This window comes from Chinchilla lanigera, unplaced genomic scaffold (assembly GCF_000276665.1).
Source record: "Chinchilla lanigera isolate Chin_1 unplaced genomic scaffold, ChiLan1.0 scaffold00128, whole genome shotgun sequence".
NCBI classification, from domain to species: domain Eukaryota; kingdom Metazoa; phylum Chordata; class Mammalia; order Rodentia; family Chinchillidae; genus Chinchilla; species Chinchilla lanigera.
Genome location: NW_004955529.1, coordinates 912,284 through 926,403, shown reverse-complemented (window position 1 = coordinate 926,403; position 14,120 = coordinate 912,284). Strand labels below are relative to the sequence as shown.

At 35.3% G+C, this 14,120-nt stretch overlaps 1 protein-coding gene across 1 annotated transcript in view; it reads left to right on the top strand.

Moving 5' to 3' along the window:
• The window catches only part of Brwd3 (bromodomain and WD repeat domain containing 3), a 157,801-nt gene that overhangs the window by 65,856 nt on the left and 77,825 nt on the right, over positions 1–14,120 (top strand). Inside the window, exons 7-8 of the mRNA XM_005410071.2 lie at positions 8,520–8,680; positions 10,061–10,282. Coding sequence (XP_005410128.1) covers positions 8,520–8,680; positions 10,061–10,282 — 383 coding nt within the window. The remainder of the gene's footprint in view (positions 1–8,519; positions 8,681–10,060; positions 10,283–14,120) is intronic.

The following is a 14,120-nucleotide window of genomic DNA, read 5'->3' as shown; positions in this document are numbered from 1 at the left end:
TTTGATCAGTGTGGTGGTGGTTGGATTCCTTGAATTGTAAAATGTATTGTTTCCCTAATTTCTTTCTTGGTGAGTTTATTATTTGTATACAGAAGCATTATTTACTTTTTTGTTTTGACTTTGAATTGTACTATGTTACTGAATTTTATTATTAATTCTAGGAGTTTTTGAGATTTTCTAGATAGAGGATCATACCATGTGCAAATAATGATAACATTTTTCTTTTTTGTAGCTATAACTTTTATTTGTTTCTCCTTCTTAATTGTTCTTGGTAATGTTTCAAGAATTATATTAAACATGAGTGGTGATAGTGAATATACTTGTCTTGTTCCTGGCTTTAGAGGTAAAGGTTTCATCTTTTCTCAATTTAATATGATGTTTTTCATAGATGGCTTTTATCAGATTGACATAAAACCTTTATGCACCTATTTTGTTCATGTAACAAATGGATATTGGTTTTGTCAAGTGCTTTTGCTTCATCTACTGAGATATATCTGATCATGTGATTTTTGTCCTTCTATTTATGTGTTGTATTACATTTATTGATTTCCATGTGTTGAAACATCCCTGCATCCCTGTAGTGAATCCTACTTTGTGATAATGTATGATTTGTTTTGACAGTTTGTTGCATTCTGTTTGTCAGTATCTTACTGAGAACTTTTACATCAATATTCACTGAAGAGATTGACCTGTAGTTCTCTTTTTGCGTTTGGTGGGTTCTTTTCTGGTTCTGTAATCACAGTAATGCTTATTTCTAGTAATCACTCTGTGAGTACTGTTTCTTAAGCCTGCTTTATGGTTTAAAATGTGGTCTATTATAGAGAAAGTTCCATATGCTGCTGAGAATAATGTGTATTGTATGGTAATGTGGAACACTGTGTAGATATGTTAATTTGTTCTAGCGGTTGGTTTCACTGTGATATGTTTTGTTAATTCTTTTGCTTAGTTGATCCTTTCATAACAGTGGGGTATCAAGGTACTTCATTATAATTGTTATTTTTATCTCATGGTATGTCATCTATCATTGAAAGGTCTAAAAGGTTTGCCAACACTTCCTGAATGCATATGTAGTGACCTTATTTGTCTCTTCTGATCAATTTTGGCTTGAATTATACTTTGTCTGCATCTCGGAGAGCTACTCCACCTCTTCCTTGTTCCTGTTGCAGGGAATACTGTTTTCTCTCTCTTTTTAAAATCAGTTAAGTTTATTGGAACATTTTAGGTATACATAATGATACATTCATTATAGGAAATTTGTACCTATACATGATATAGATTGATGGAAATATTTTATGTTATGGATTTCTGGTTGATTCTTCTCTCAAGTCTGATTGGTTTCTTTTCTGGAGTCTAATTCTTTCGTAAACTTGTCACTAATGTTTTGTAACATTTTGTTTAGCTCTGCTACGATCTTACTAGTTCTTTGATAACTCATTGATCTTGTTATATCTTTGGTGATACTACCACAGAGCACTCTTTGATCTGTCATACAACCTCTGTTACCTTTTAAGTAACTAAGGTTTGTGGCTTATGCTGGTCCCTCCCTCAACATCCCCATAATTTGCTTGGCAAAGTTGGGAGGTTTTTGTTTGTTTTGGTTTTTTGAGAAAGGGCCTCACTGTACAGTTCAGGCTGGCCTTGAACTCACTGTGTAACCCAGGTTGGCCTCCAATTCATGGCAATTCCCTGCCTCTGCCTCCCAAATGCTGAGATATTATAGGCATGCACCACCTTGCCTGTTGGATGTTGGGAGTTTTGAGAAGCACTTTGTTCCTTGTCTTATCATATATCTATGTTTTGTTTCCTGTGGAGGTTTTTGAGTGCTTAAAGTAGAAAAACTTGTTACTAGTACTGTATAGAAATCTGTTTACTTAGTCTGCTTTTCTGTGATGTACTTTTGGTATGGCTAACCATAATCCTTTGCCTCTGCCCTAAGGTTTGAGCTTCTCTGTTAATTTGGGTGGGGAGGATTCAGTGTAATTATCCTAACACTGAGTTCTTTGGGTATGTAATTTAATGCTGTTAATGTTTTGGTAGTGGCAAATAGAGAAAACCCTTTTGTAACAACAATTATGCAACCTGGTCATATCAACCAAATCAGATACAGTGCTTCATCTAGACTACTTAGATATTAACCACTTAACAGTTTGCCATGATTGGCATTCAGACAGCACATATGTTTACATAATATACCAAGTGTCACTCAGGCTGGTGTCATTTCAACTAGTCAATTCTTGTATTGAATAAATTTAATAAAATTGTCACTTTTATATTTCCTGTTATTTTATAAAAATTAAAGAAAAAAAGGGGCTGGGGATTTAGCTCAGTGGCACAGTGCCTGCCTGCCAAGCGCAAGGTCATGAGTTCGATTCCTGGTACCAGAAAAAAGCCAAAACCAAAAAAAAAGAAATTAAAAAAATGCAATTTTTGATCATCTTGTATTTACATAATTAGACTGATAAGTGGTTAACATACCAGAGGAACCAATTATGTACCACCCTTAACAATAGAGAAGAAATCCACAATTATTGCATAAACACTAAGAAAACTCAGATATTAACATGCAGGTAGTATGTACAGTGGTACTGGTTCACGAACTTACTTTGTTCCAACACTTCTGGCAAAGATGGCCACAGAATTCTGTTTATGCAGAAAATATGGCTGCAGTCATGTTCATCACCCGATATAGTTTGTGGTCCAAAACAAAATGTTGCCAAGCACTTCTGTTTGAGAACCAAATTATTCACCAAAAAAAAAGCATTCATGAACTGAAGCACCACTGTACTAAGTGTAACAGCTATATTTCTTCTAATGGTAGAATAGAATTTTATAGAGTTAACTATCTAATGATTGATAAAGCCTAACAGCAATTTTATAGATTTAACTATCTAATGATTGATAAAGCTTAGTGTATTTAGGCTGTTAAAATATAGTGACTTCTGAACAGGACAATGCAAGAAGAAAAATTTGAAATCTTAAACTACAGGATATGAAATGAAGGAAAGAGAAGTGGTAGAAAGGTTCATATTAGGGAAGATGTTTATAGAATTAGGTAAATTTAACAGAAATACTGATGAGACATAGGAGATTAAAAAGTGATGAAAGAAAATATTTGCAGAATAAAAATAAGAAAAATTTAAAGGGATGAAATTAAAAGGACAAAGGGGAATAACTGAAATAAGGAAAATAAAATGTTTTGGTCTGACTGAATGAGTGCTTTCCTTCCAGGATTTACAGTTTTAGAGTCTAACAATTCTCAGGTTTCTCAGAGATCCCTATTCTTTTCCTAGGCTGTGGCAGTATCCTAGTTAAAATGTGTCCCTGCTCATGTGAGCAGATAATACAGTCAGACCCCAGGTCCATGTTGGGTGCAGGGGATAGGTTGAGGGCTTGAAAACTTAATGCTGAATTTACATGCTTATATCTGGTAATTTGAACAAGTAATTTGAAGACAATATGCAATATAGTAACCATTGGTGAATTCCTACCATCTGGTTGAGTGAAGCTCTGTATTGTTTCTGATGTTTCTTTTGTTTTTATTTTTTATTCTCTTTAATGGTTTGATAAATCTTGCATTCTTACATCCTGAGCCACTTTCTTAAGATAACAATGTGTAATATAACAACCACTGTTAATTCTGATCACTTAGTTCTGAAACCCTGTTTTATTGTTTTTGCTTTGTTTTGTTTTTGTCTATGTTGTTGGTATTTTGCTATTGTTCTTTTTTTATTATTCTCTTTAAAATAAAAAAGGAAAGAATACCCAATACTGAGACTTTCAAAACCAGAGCTATTTAAACTGGGCCTCACTTCTAGCCATAGAAGTAGGTCTGCGTCCTTCTTGGTTGAGATATAACCCCTAAAAGGATATCTTTTCTGACCCCTCCCCTCTGCTGTTTCTTGTGGCTGTCTTTCATGCAATCACTGTGGGAGGTATCGAAAACCGGGTTAAATAACCCTAAGTTATTGCAGGCTCATCAGGCCTGCAATCTCCCAAGCGAGTGGACGGTGGAGGCTTAAAATAAATGAGACAATGGAAATGATTTCAGGGCTCCAGGAGGGACTAACTCTCTTACAGCTTCAATATTCACTGAGTTTAGCCAAAGACTTCTCTTGGTGGCCCATATTTATTTGGTTTACAAACAAGGAAAGGTAAATACTGAAGAAAATGCAGGAATCTGAGCAGGACTTTGGGAATTCCTTTAAGGACTTCTCCAGGTAATATAGTATGTTAATTTCGGAGAACTATGTTATCTGTAGGAAGGCCTTCACAGCAGGAGTGAGATGCCTGCAGCTACAGTCTGCTTTAAGTTAATTGGGGTTGGAGCCAGACATCCTCAGCTGCAGCCTTATCTTGTCTTTAGAGGCTCGCTAGCCTCACTGCTTCACAAGCCAGTACAGGCCTCAGCGGTGACCAGTGACTCATAGAGGTTCATTTACTATAAATCAGCTGTCCATCTGCAGACAAGGTGCCTAAGCTTCGGAGAACTCACAAGTAAACATGGAAAGCCAATTGGTTAATATTAAATCATGCTCAGAGTCACTTTGTAGTGGTCTCCAATAAGAGGGTCACACTGGGAAAGTTAGTGAACTTTCCTGAAGTGAAAGTGTCTTGTGGTTCTTCTGTGTTCCCAGGTTCACTCAACCCTTTCCTAGAATAATGCCCAAACCCACCATCTCTTCAGTAATATAGTGGTCACCTGCACTGGGATTTCTCACTAACTGTTGCCTGTCAAAGGACTCCATAGGAGTAGAATTTTTCTATCAGGGACACCAGCCTGAGCCCTTGATCACCTGCCAGGGGTTACAGCATAGGAGTGAAACAGACAGAAAGACAGAAATAGTGATACAAGGTGAGGAACCAGGATGGTCAAAGTCTGAAGAGGACAAAAATCAAGAGGCTCATTGTCCCTATATTTATTGAAATCACAATATCAGTAATTAGCTAGTGGTAGGAACAGGGGGAAACAAAGGCTGATCTACTGATGCAGGCAGGGCTGGTAAATTAAGGAGCAAAGCTTTCTAGCATAGCTTTTTGGACAGTAGCTCAAAGTTAATAAGTAACCTGCTTAGTTGCTACTAAGGCTGTTGGTCTGAGAAAGAAATTTAGGTGAGAATCACACATGCAGATTCGAGGTGCCAGGGTGTCATTGGTCATTTGCTGGCCTCAGTTCTGGCCAGTGGTGTGTGGGTTTCAACCAAGACACCAAAAGCAGCCTCTCTCTGCCATGTAGGTCTTGGACTTGCTCTCTCACATCGATATTTGCCAATTATAAGTTAATCGCAGCCTCTCCTGTGCAGCCTCAAAGTGGTCTCCCATACTCTTCACTGTCCTGGAAGACCTCAACAACTGCCAGTCCATTGCACTGCCACTGATTCTTCCTGGAGCCTTGTGGAGCCCCAGTGTTCCCTTTGTTCCTGCAGATTCAGTCTCCCTTTCCCAAGAGCCATGAGTTGGAGCCAGGGAAAAAGTCCACACTGTTTCATTCCCTCCTTTAGTTTGTGGTCTCTTTCTTCAAATTCTCTGTAGCCTTTAATTTTCATGTCAGTTCATTTTTAATTCCCTGTGATATACTTCTTTCGCTTTTCTTACCTGAGTTTTTATTTTGCAGTTTCTGGTTTCTGAATCTTGGAGAGATGGAATCATTGCTGTTCATTGTACCACCATTTTCCTTTCTGAAGTCTACTTATGATGATGGCTTACTAGTGCATTTAAGAAACAATGTGTATAGAAAATGTTCTGAGAAATAGGCAAATAGGTTCATCATCAATCATGACAATGCTGCACATCACACATTACTTCTGGTATAATTTCTGTCATTTCAGAAACATTACTGTGACCTCATCCATCTCATACACCAAATCTGATGCCCTGCAACTTCTGGCCCTTCCCTTAAATCAAAATGACTTTGAAAGATTTTAAATTTGAGTGAATTTAAGACATCAGAGAAGTCAGTTCATGACATTGAGATAGCCGTTTCACCGCCACTAAAGACACAAAAGAGGATTTCCACAACTAATGTAGAAACTGGCAAAACTGATGTGATAACATTTTTTGAAGCAAGTGGAGCTATTTTTTAAGTGGATTAATGCCAATATTGCTTTTACTGTTATATGGATATATATTTTTGTAATATATTTTAAAAATTTAAATATTTAGTACATTTTTAATCATATACCACATAGGGTTTATGTGAAAAACTCTAAAAGAAGTGATCACTATGTGTTAATAATAAAGATGTCAGTTCACCGAGGTGTGACACGTACACTTAGCATTGGAGTACCTAAATATATAAAGCAAATAGTAATAGATTTGAAGAGAGAGATAGATTATATACAGTAATAAAAACTTTACTGCTGCATTTCATCATTAGTGAGGCCATCTAGAAAAAATATATAAGGAAACAATGAGCTTACACCACATTTTAGTCCATTCAATCAAAGAAATATAGACTGTCATCCAATGTGAATAGAATAGACATATTTCTCCAGTGATTGTGAAACATTTTTGCAGATATATCATATGGTAGCCCTAATATGTGTCATAACAAATTTAAGATTGAAACAATAAATATCACTTCTTGGTCTTTGGGCTAAGATTAAGTGTGAAATAATCAATATCTTTTTTTCACCAGCAAGGGGTGAAACTATAAATCAATTCAGATTGAGCATCCCTTATATGAAAACTCTAAATCCAAAATATCCCAACATTGGAAACATTTTGGGGGCCAACATGATTCCAGATGTGGGAAATTTCCAAATCTGACCTCATGTGAGAGGTAACAGTCAAAATGTAGGCACAGTATAATTCAGGATATGAAGATAAGATATATCTAAAATAAATACATTTTAGTTTTGATTTGGTTACCATACCTAAGACATCTCATTAAAATGTAGAAAAGTAATGTAAATTGTGAACACTTCCTGGAGTACTTTGAATGAGGAATAGTCAACATGTAATTGGGGGAATCTTTGAAGGAGTGTACATATATGGAAATTAAACATTATGCTCATGAATTACCAATGGGTCAAAGAAGAAATTAAAATAGAAATTTAAAATGTCTTCAGACATACAAACTTGAAAGCAGAACTTACCAAAACTTACAGGATGCTGCAAAAGCAGTCCTCAGAGGAAAATATATAACAATAACAACAACAGCAACAACAACAACAACAAAACTCCATGAACAAAATGAAACATCTCAAGTAACCTAATGTTGCACCTCAAGAAACTAGAAAAAGAATAGGGAAAACTCAGAGTTAGCAGGAAGAAGGAAATAACAAAAATCAGAGCAGAATTAAACAAATTTGGAGACTAGAAAAATAATTAAAAAATACCAAGGCTAAAATATCATTTTTATTGTTTTTTTGTTTTGTTTTGTTTTTTGTTTTTTTTTCCGGGACCGGGAATTGAACTCATAACCTTGCGCTTGCCAGGCAGGCACTGTGCCGCTGAGCTAAATCCCCAGCCCCTTAAAGATCATTTTTAAAAAGATAAATAGTTGGGACTTCACTGAAACTAACACAGTGAAAAGAGAAAAGTAAAAGAAAATCAGAAAAATGAGGGAGGATCTAAAATGATCTAATAGGGGCTGGGAATTTAGCTCAGCGGCAAAGCGCCTGCCTGGCATGTGCAAGGTCCTGAGTACGGTTTCTGGTACCAGAAGAAAAACAAACAAACAAAAAAAAAAACAAAGGAAAAGAAACCAAATAAAAAGATCTAATAGAAGGAGAAGTCTCAAATACTCATTAGTAACTAGAGGAAGAAACTTTAGATCTAGAAACCAAAAAGGGGCAACCCATAGACAAACCTAAAAAGGATTGTTGTTGTTTAAAACATTATGTATTGTCATAGCTTTCCTTCCCTTTTCTTTTCTTTTTTTTTTTTTTTTGAGATGCTATGCAGTTCAGCCTGGTCTTGAGCTTACTTTGTAGCCCAGGCTGGTCTTGAATTTGCAATGATCCTCCTGCCTCAGCTTCCCAAGTAATGGGATTATAAGCTTGAGCCACCACACCCAGCTCCCCTTTTCATTTTATAGGTCTCTTATAATTACTTCTGAATTTTTAGCAGCAGTTGTATAATGAAGTGGTGGGAAAGGAGTTCATAAAATTTTCTATATAATTAAGATATATATACTTAGTGAAATACAGTTTTGTCCTTTTATTCTAAAATTCCTTCATGCTATGAGAAGATTTACCTATGTATTTAAAGTATCAGTGTCTTTGACTATAGTGTACCATGATAGACAAAATGGGAATGTTCCTTCCCACAGGCAAACTTGAGATTTAACAGAAGAGTGTTCATAGTGTTTTGTTTTAATGAAATTGAGTCCATAAAATTATGGAATGTGAAAGGGAATTTAGAGTTGTCATACTGTAAAATTGCCATGGTGTGATCATACTATAAGATTGCTGTGGTATGTGTACCTTCTTTTGTCTTAATATTTATGACTTCATTTCTTGAGGTAGGTTTTATTTTTAGATTTTAAAATAATCAATCTCTTATTTTATTTTTTGCAGTGACTATTTCTTCTGCCAGGCAATTAACTGGATGTAGTCGCTTCAGCCATATTTTCCCTTCATCTGCTTACCAGCATATTAAGATGCATAAGAGAATTCTGGGGCACTTGTCTTCTGTCTACTGTGTAGCATTTGACCGAAGTGGAAGAAGAATTTTTACAGTGAGTTTAAAAGTTATGATATGGTAACATTGCAGATTTATAACAATTGAAGTTAGACTTCATGACACTGCATTATGCTTTGTAGGCAGTTCATCCTTTTGGGACATAGGAATAAATAAAAAAATGAGTAGAAGTTGAAAACCTAATATAGGTGAAGGGGGAACTATCATGTTCACTACCTTTGGGAAATTTAATTTAAAAATTAAACTTTTGAAAGTCTTTATATTCCAGACATAGTTAATTTATGTGAAATAAGTATAGTCAGTTTCATTTTATCTCATTTTAACAAACATTTATTCAAATTAATTTGTGTTAAGTGCACTTTCTATGTGTCACCTACTGTAACTGCTGCCAATTTTGCATAATTAATGATTATGTCACCCTTATGATTGAATAGTTGAATTATACATTAATGAAGAGCATACTTACATTTTGTCTGTTTTTTAATTTTGGTATTTTTTTTTAATTTTAAAGATAAAAGAATGAAAACATAATAACAAACACACATACATTTACAAAATAACACAAAACAATACAAGTAATACTGAATTTCAGACAAGGTGATAAGAAATTAACAATGGTTGTTGTATTCCATATAACTATTTTACCTATTGTCTTTGAAGAGAAAATTGTGGTACACTAATATTTCTAAGAAATATTAATCTTGTTGCTTTACTACTAAGTTAACAGAGATCGGGCTATTAGTGTAACTTACTTTTTCTGTTTATATGGTACAACAAAGAAGTTTTGCTTTCAGAAGTTATGACTCCTTAGGTTTATTACAGACTATTCCATTGATGACTTCATATTTCTTACTGCACACTTATTTGAACATTCATGATCATGACGAGGATGTTGAATGTTATTTTAAAGAAATATTTTTATTTACCACATTACAGTAGAATTGCTTTTTATTAACTTTAAATTCATTTGAAATTCCCAATACATATATCAAGATAATGCTTTCTCCCGATATTATTAATAGGCCCAGGTTTCCTAAATTTGGGTGTATTTTTAGAAGAAATATATTCCAGCATTTAAGAACAGTAACTGTCACACCCTAAGGAAAGAAATAATGGCAAAAATGCTTAATGCCATATCACATAAAAGCATATTCGAAATAGTTTGAGTTTTCAGGATTAGAAGTAGTTTTAAGGAGCTTTTCACATATCTCATTGTTAGGTTGTACAATACCTAGTCATGCCTGTCATCTCCACATAATTTATATTTGCTGCTGAATCTATGTTATATATGGAAAGGAAACTAAAAAGCAAAGGCTAAGATATAATTTAATCAAATTCTCCTTTTTGCCTTTTTAAGGGGGTGGTATGGCAGATTTCTGTATCATTATAACTCTTACATCCCTTTGTGTTACTATAGGGTTCAGATGATTGTTTGGTGAAAATTTGGGCCACAGATGATGGGCGCCTACTTGCTACACTTCGAGGGCACTCTGCTGAAATTTCTGACATGGCTGTTAACTATGAAAATACACTCATTGCTGCAGGCAGCTGTGATAAAGTTGTAAGAGTATGGTGTCTTCGAACTTGTGCACCAGTTGCTGTCCTTCAGGGACATTCAGCTTCTATTACTTCCATACAGGTAAGAAAAATGATATCATGAATATATGTAGTCAAAGTGAGAATTCTCTCATTATTTTTATATTTTATGGATAAAAGCACATAGAATGACAACAGAGAAATGCTCTTAGGAGCTTTGCCCTTATCCTACAGACATCATTTTTGTTTCTTGTCTTTTATTTTGAGACAGGGTTTCACTATGCAGTTGAGGCTGGCACTGAACTCATTTTGTAGACCAGGCTGGCCTCAAACTTGCAGTGATTCTCCTGTCTCAGGCTTCCAAGTTTTGGGATTACAGGAGTGCGCCACCACACTTGGCTTGCAGACATCTACTTTTTAAAATTTCATTTTGTTTTAAAAAATATTTATTAGTACTTATTTGTAGTACATAACAATTACATTTATTGTAGGGAATTATTAGATGCATGTAACACATCTCAGTTCTTTTTTCCCTATCCTCTCTAGCCCATGCTTTTTTTTTTTTGTCAGCATCAGATTCCTTTTTTTGCGGGGGGAGGATTGTTTGGGTTTTTTTGTTTGTTTGTCTTTTGTTTTTTGAGACAGAGTTTCACTATGCAGTTCAGGCTGCCTTGGCTGTAGCCCAGGCTAGTTTTGAACTCACAGTGATCCTCCTACCTCAGCCTCCCAAGTGCTGAGATTATAGGCGTGTGCCACCACGCCCAGCTTCTTTATTTATCTTTTAAATCTTTGTTTTATAAAGTTAATTATTATACCTACATAACAACAACCAGACTAACAGGGAAAAATATATAATACATATGAGATAATTATACTAAGTCAAGGTACAATTTCAGATACATTGTCCACGCTGGATTACAATAGTTTTTTCTTTTTGCGTATTATCTGCCTTTTACTTTGTACTTTAATTATATACTGAGTTTGTCATATTAGAGAAACTGTGATATTTAAGCTTGTGTGTCTAATTTACTTCATTTAGCATGTTTTCAAAGTGTATCGAGTTTGCTACAAATGACTCAAGTTTATCCTTTATGGCATAGTGGTCCTCCATTGTGTATTAATACCACATTTTCTTTAATCATTGATCCGTTGATGGACGTATAGGCAGTTTCCAGTATTTAGCGCTTATGAATTTTGCTGTCATAAACATGGATATGCATCATCCCTGCGGTATGATGTCTTTACATCTTTTCACATGATACCAAGAAGGGGAATAGCTGAGTCAAATGGAATTTCCATTTTTATTTTTGTTAGGAATCTCCATAGTAATTCCATAGTGAATATAGCAGTTTACCTTCCCATCCACGATGAAGAAGCATTCCTTTCTCCCCACAGCCTCACCCGTATTTGTTATTGGTTGGCTTTTTGATGATAGCCATTTTTTCTGGAGTGAGATGGAATCTCACTGACTTTTTCTGGTATTTGTTGTTTGTTTGTTTTCTGGTGCTAGGGATTGAACTGTGACCTTGCACATATGAGGCAAGTTCTGTGCCACTAGGCCACATTCCAGCCCTCCTCAGTGTTGTTTTAATTAGCATTTTTTGAATGTTAAATATTTTTCTCATATATTTATTGGCTCATTGTACTTCTTTATCTGAGAAGCATCTATTCATTTCACATGCCTTTTTAAAAAATCTTTGTGTGGTAGAGTCTCTCTATGCACTTCAGGCTGGACTTTAGCTCACTTTGTAGCCCAGGCTGGTCTCGAATTTGCAGTGATCCTCATGCCTCAGCCTCCCAGAATGCTGGGTTTACAAGCACGCGTCACCACACCCAGCTGACAGAATGGTTTTAATCGTTCTGTATGTTGTCTCCACTCTAATGGTAGGCTCTTTTGCTGAGCAGTTTTTTTTTTTTAACAGTTTGATGTGGTCCAATTTGTCGACTCTTGGCATTATTTCAGATATTTTACCTATAGTGTCTTCTAGCAGATTATTTGTTTTCTAATGTTTAGTTCTTTGATCTATTTTGAGTTCAGTTTAATGCATGGTGAGAGATATAGGTATAACTTCTATCTTCAGCATGTGTATAGCCAGTTTCCCTAGCACCAGTTGTTAAAAAAGTTAGTGAAAGAATTTGACCCCTTTGTCAACAATAAGGTAGCTGAATGTGCCTGCAGTTGTTTCTGTATCCTTTGTTCTGTTCAATTGATCATTTTGTTGTAGTTGTTAGTTTTTGGATTTTATTGCTAGTACCATGCTGGTTTTTTTTTTTTTTTTTTTTTTTTTTTTGAGACAGGGTCTCACTATGCAGTTCAGGCTGGCCTTGAGCACACTTTGTAGCCCAGGCTGGTCTCGAACTCCCAACGATCCTCCTGCCTCAGCCTCTCCAGTGCTGGGATTACAGGCCTGCGCCACCACACCTGGCAACCATGCTGTTTTTATCACTGTGGCTTTTTAATGTGATTTGAAGTCCAGGATTTTGGTGACCCCTGCCTTGCCGTTGTTGCCCAGAATTGCTTTTGTTATTCTATGTCTCTTCTGGTTCATATGAATTTTAGGATTGCTTTCTGTAGTTTGTGAGGAAGTTTTCTCTAGTTTCTCTAGTTTGTGATTGGGATTGCATACCCTTGGGGTATCCTGGCAATTTTGTGTTAAAGGAGCACACTGAAGGGTGTACAAAATCCCATGTCTATTCTGTAGAAGTATTTCTATTGATGAATTACTGATTTTTATTTTATAAGTTTTATTATACTAAATAGTGAGTACTGAAAAGGAAAAAACCTAATAAAATATTGAATTTTTAGTGCTTATTGTGTGTTTATCAAAAGCATCAACTGTTTTAGGTTTACAAAGTCTAAAATATAACAACAGAAATTCCTATATGAACTACAATGCAAATACCAATAGAACTCTACAACAAAAACAATCTTTGCTTCACTTTGTCACACCCAAGGCAGTCTTCAGACATAACAACTGCACAGTCTACATGCACTTAATTTTCCAGTCTTTTTTTGTAGGATATACTTGACATCTCATTGGTCTTGCTGTTTTGTGAGGAGCTTCTTAGTATATTGTACAACAAGCACTTAACAGGAAACTAAGATATCAATAAAATATCAGCTATGTAATGAGTGCTCAGAATAGACATTAACATCATCAGCTGTGTACTTGTTTACAAAACCTAAAATACAACATCAGAAATAAATTCTTACATGAAGAATAATGAAAATACCAAAAATAATCTTTGCTTTAGTTGTCTCACCTAAGACATTCTTCACACGTGACAGCTGCACCTTCCATACACACATCTCGCGTACATTGACAGTATAAGTGTTTAGCTTCCTGTGTTTTTTGTAGGATATAACTTGATATCTTGCTGGTCTTACTGTTTTAGCAGGAGCTTCTTACTATATTATACAATGTGCACTTAGCAGGAAAATGTAATATAAATAAAATATCAAATATGTAACATGTTTAGAATAGGCATCAATTTTTTTATATTGTTTACTTGCTTAGAAAATCTAAAAGATAACATCAGAAATAAATACCTATGTGAATTACAATGTAAATATAAAGAAAAGCCTACCACAGAAATAATCTTTGTTTCAATTGTCAAACTCAAGGCAGTCATCATACAGGAAAATTGCATGTTCTATGCACTAGTATCATTTACACTGATAGCACTTGTTTTGTTTCTTTGTCCTTTTTTTTTATATACCGGGAATCAAACTCAGTACTTTGTGCTTCTTAAGCAGGTGCTGTGCTACTGAGCTATATCCCCAGCTATATCCCCCTCCTTGTCCTTTTTTGTAGGCCACAGCTGACATCTTTTTGGTTTTCCTGTTGTTTTAGTAGGTCTTTGTGATGTTGCTCCTCCTCTTCACCTGTGAGCTTACCAGTGTTCTCCACAATTTTTTTGCATAGTTCCTTGGACAGAAA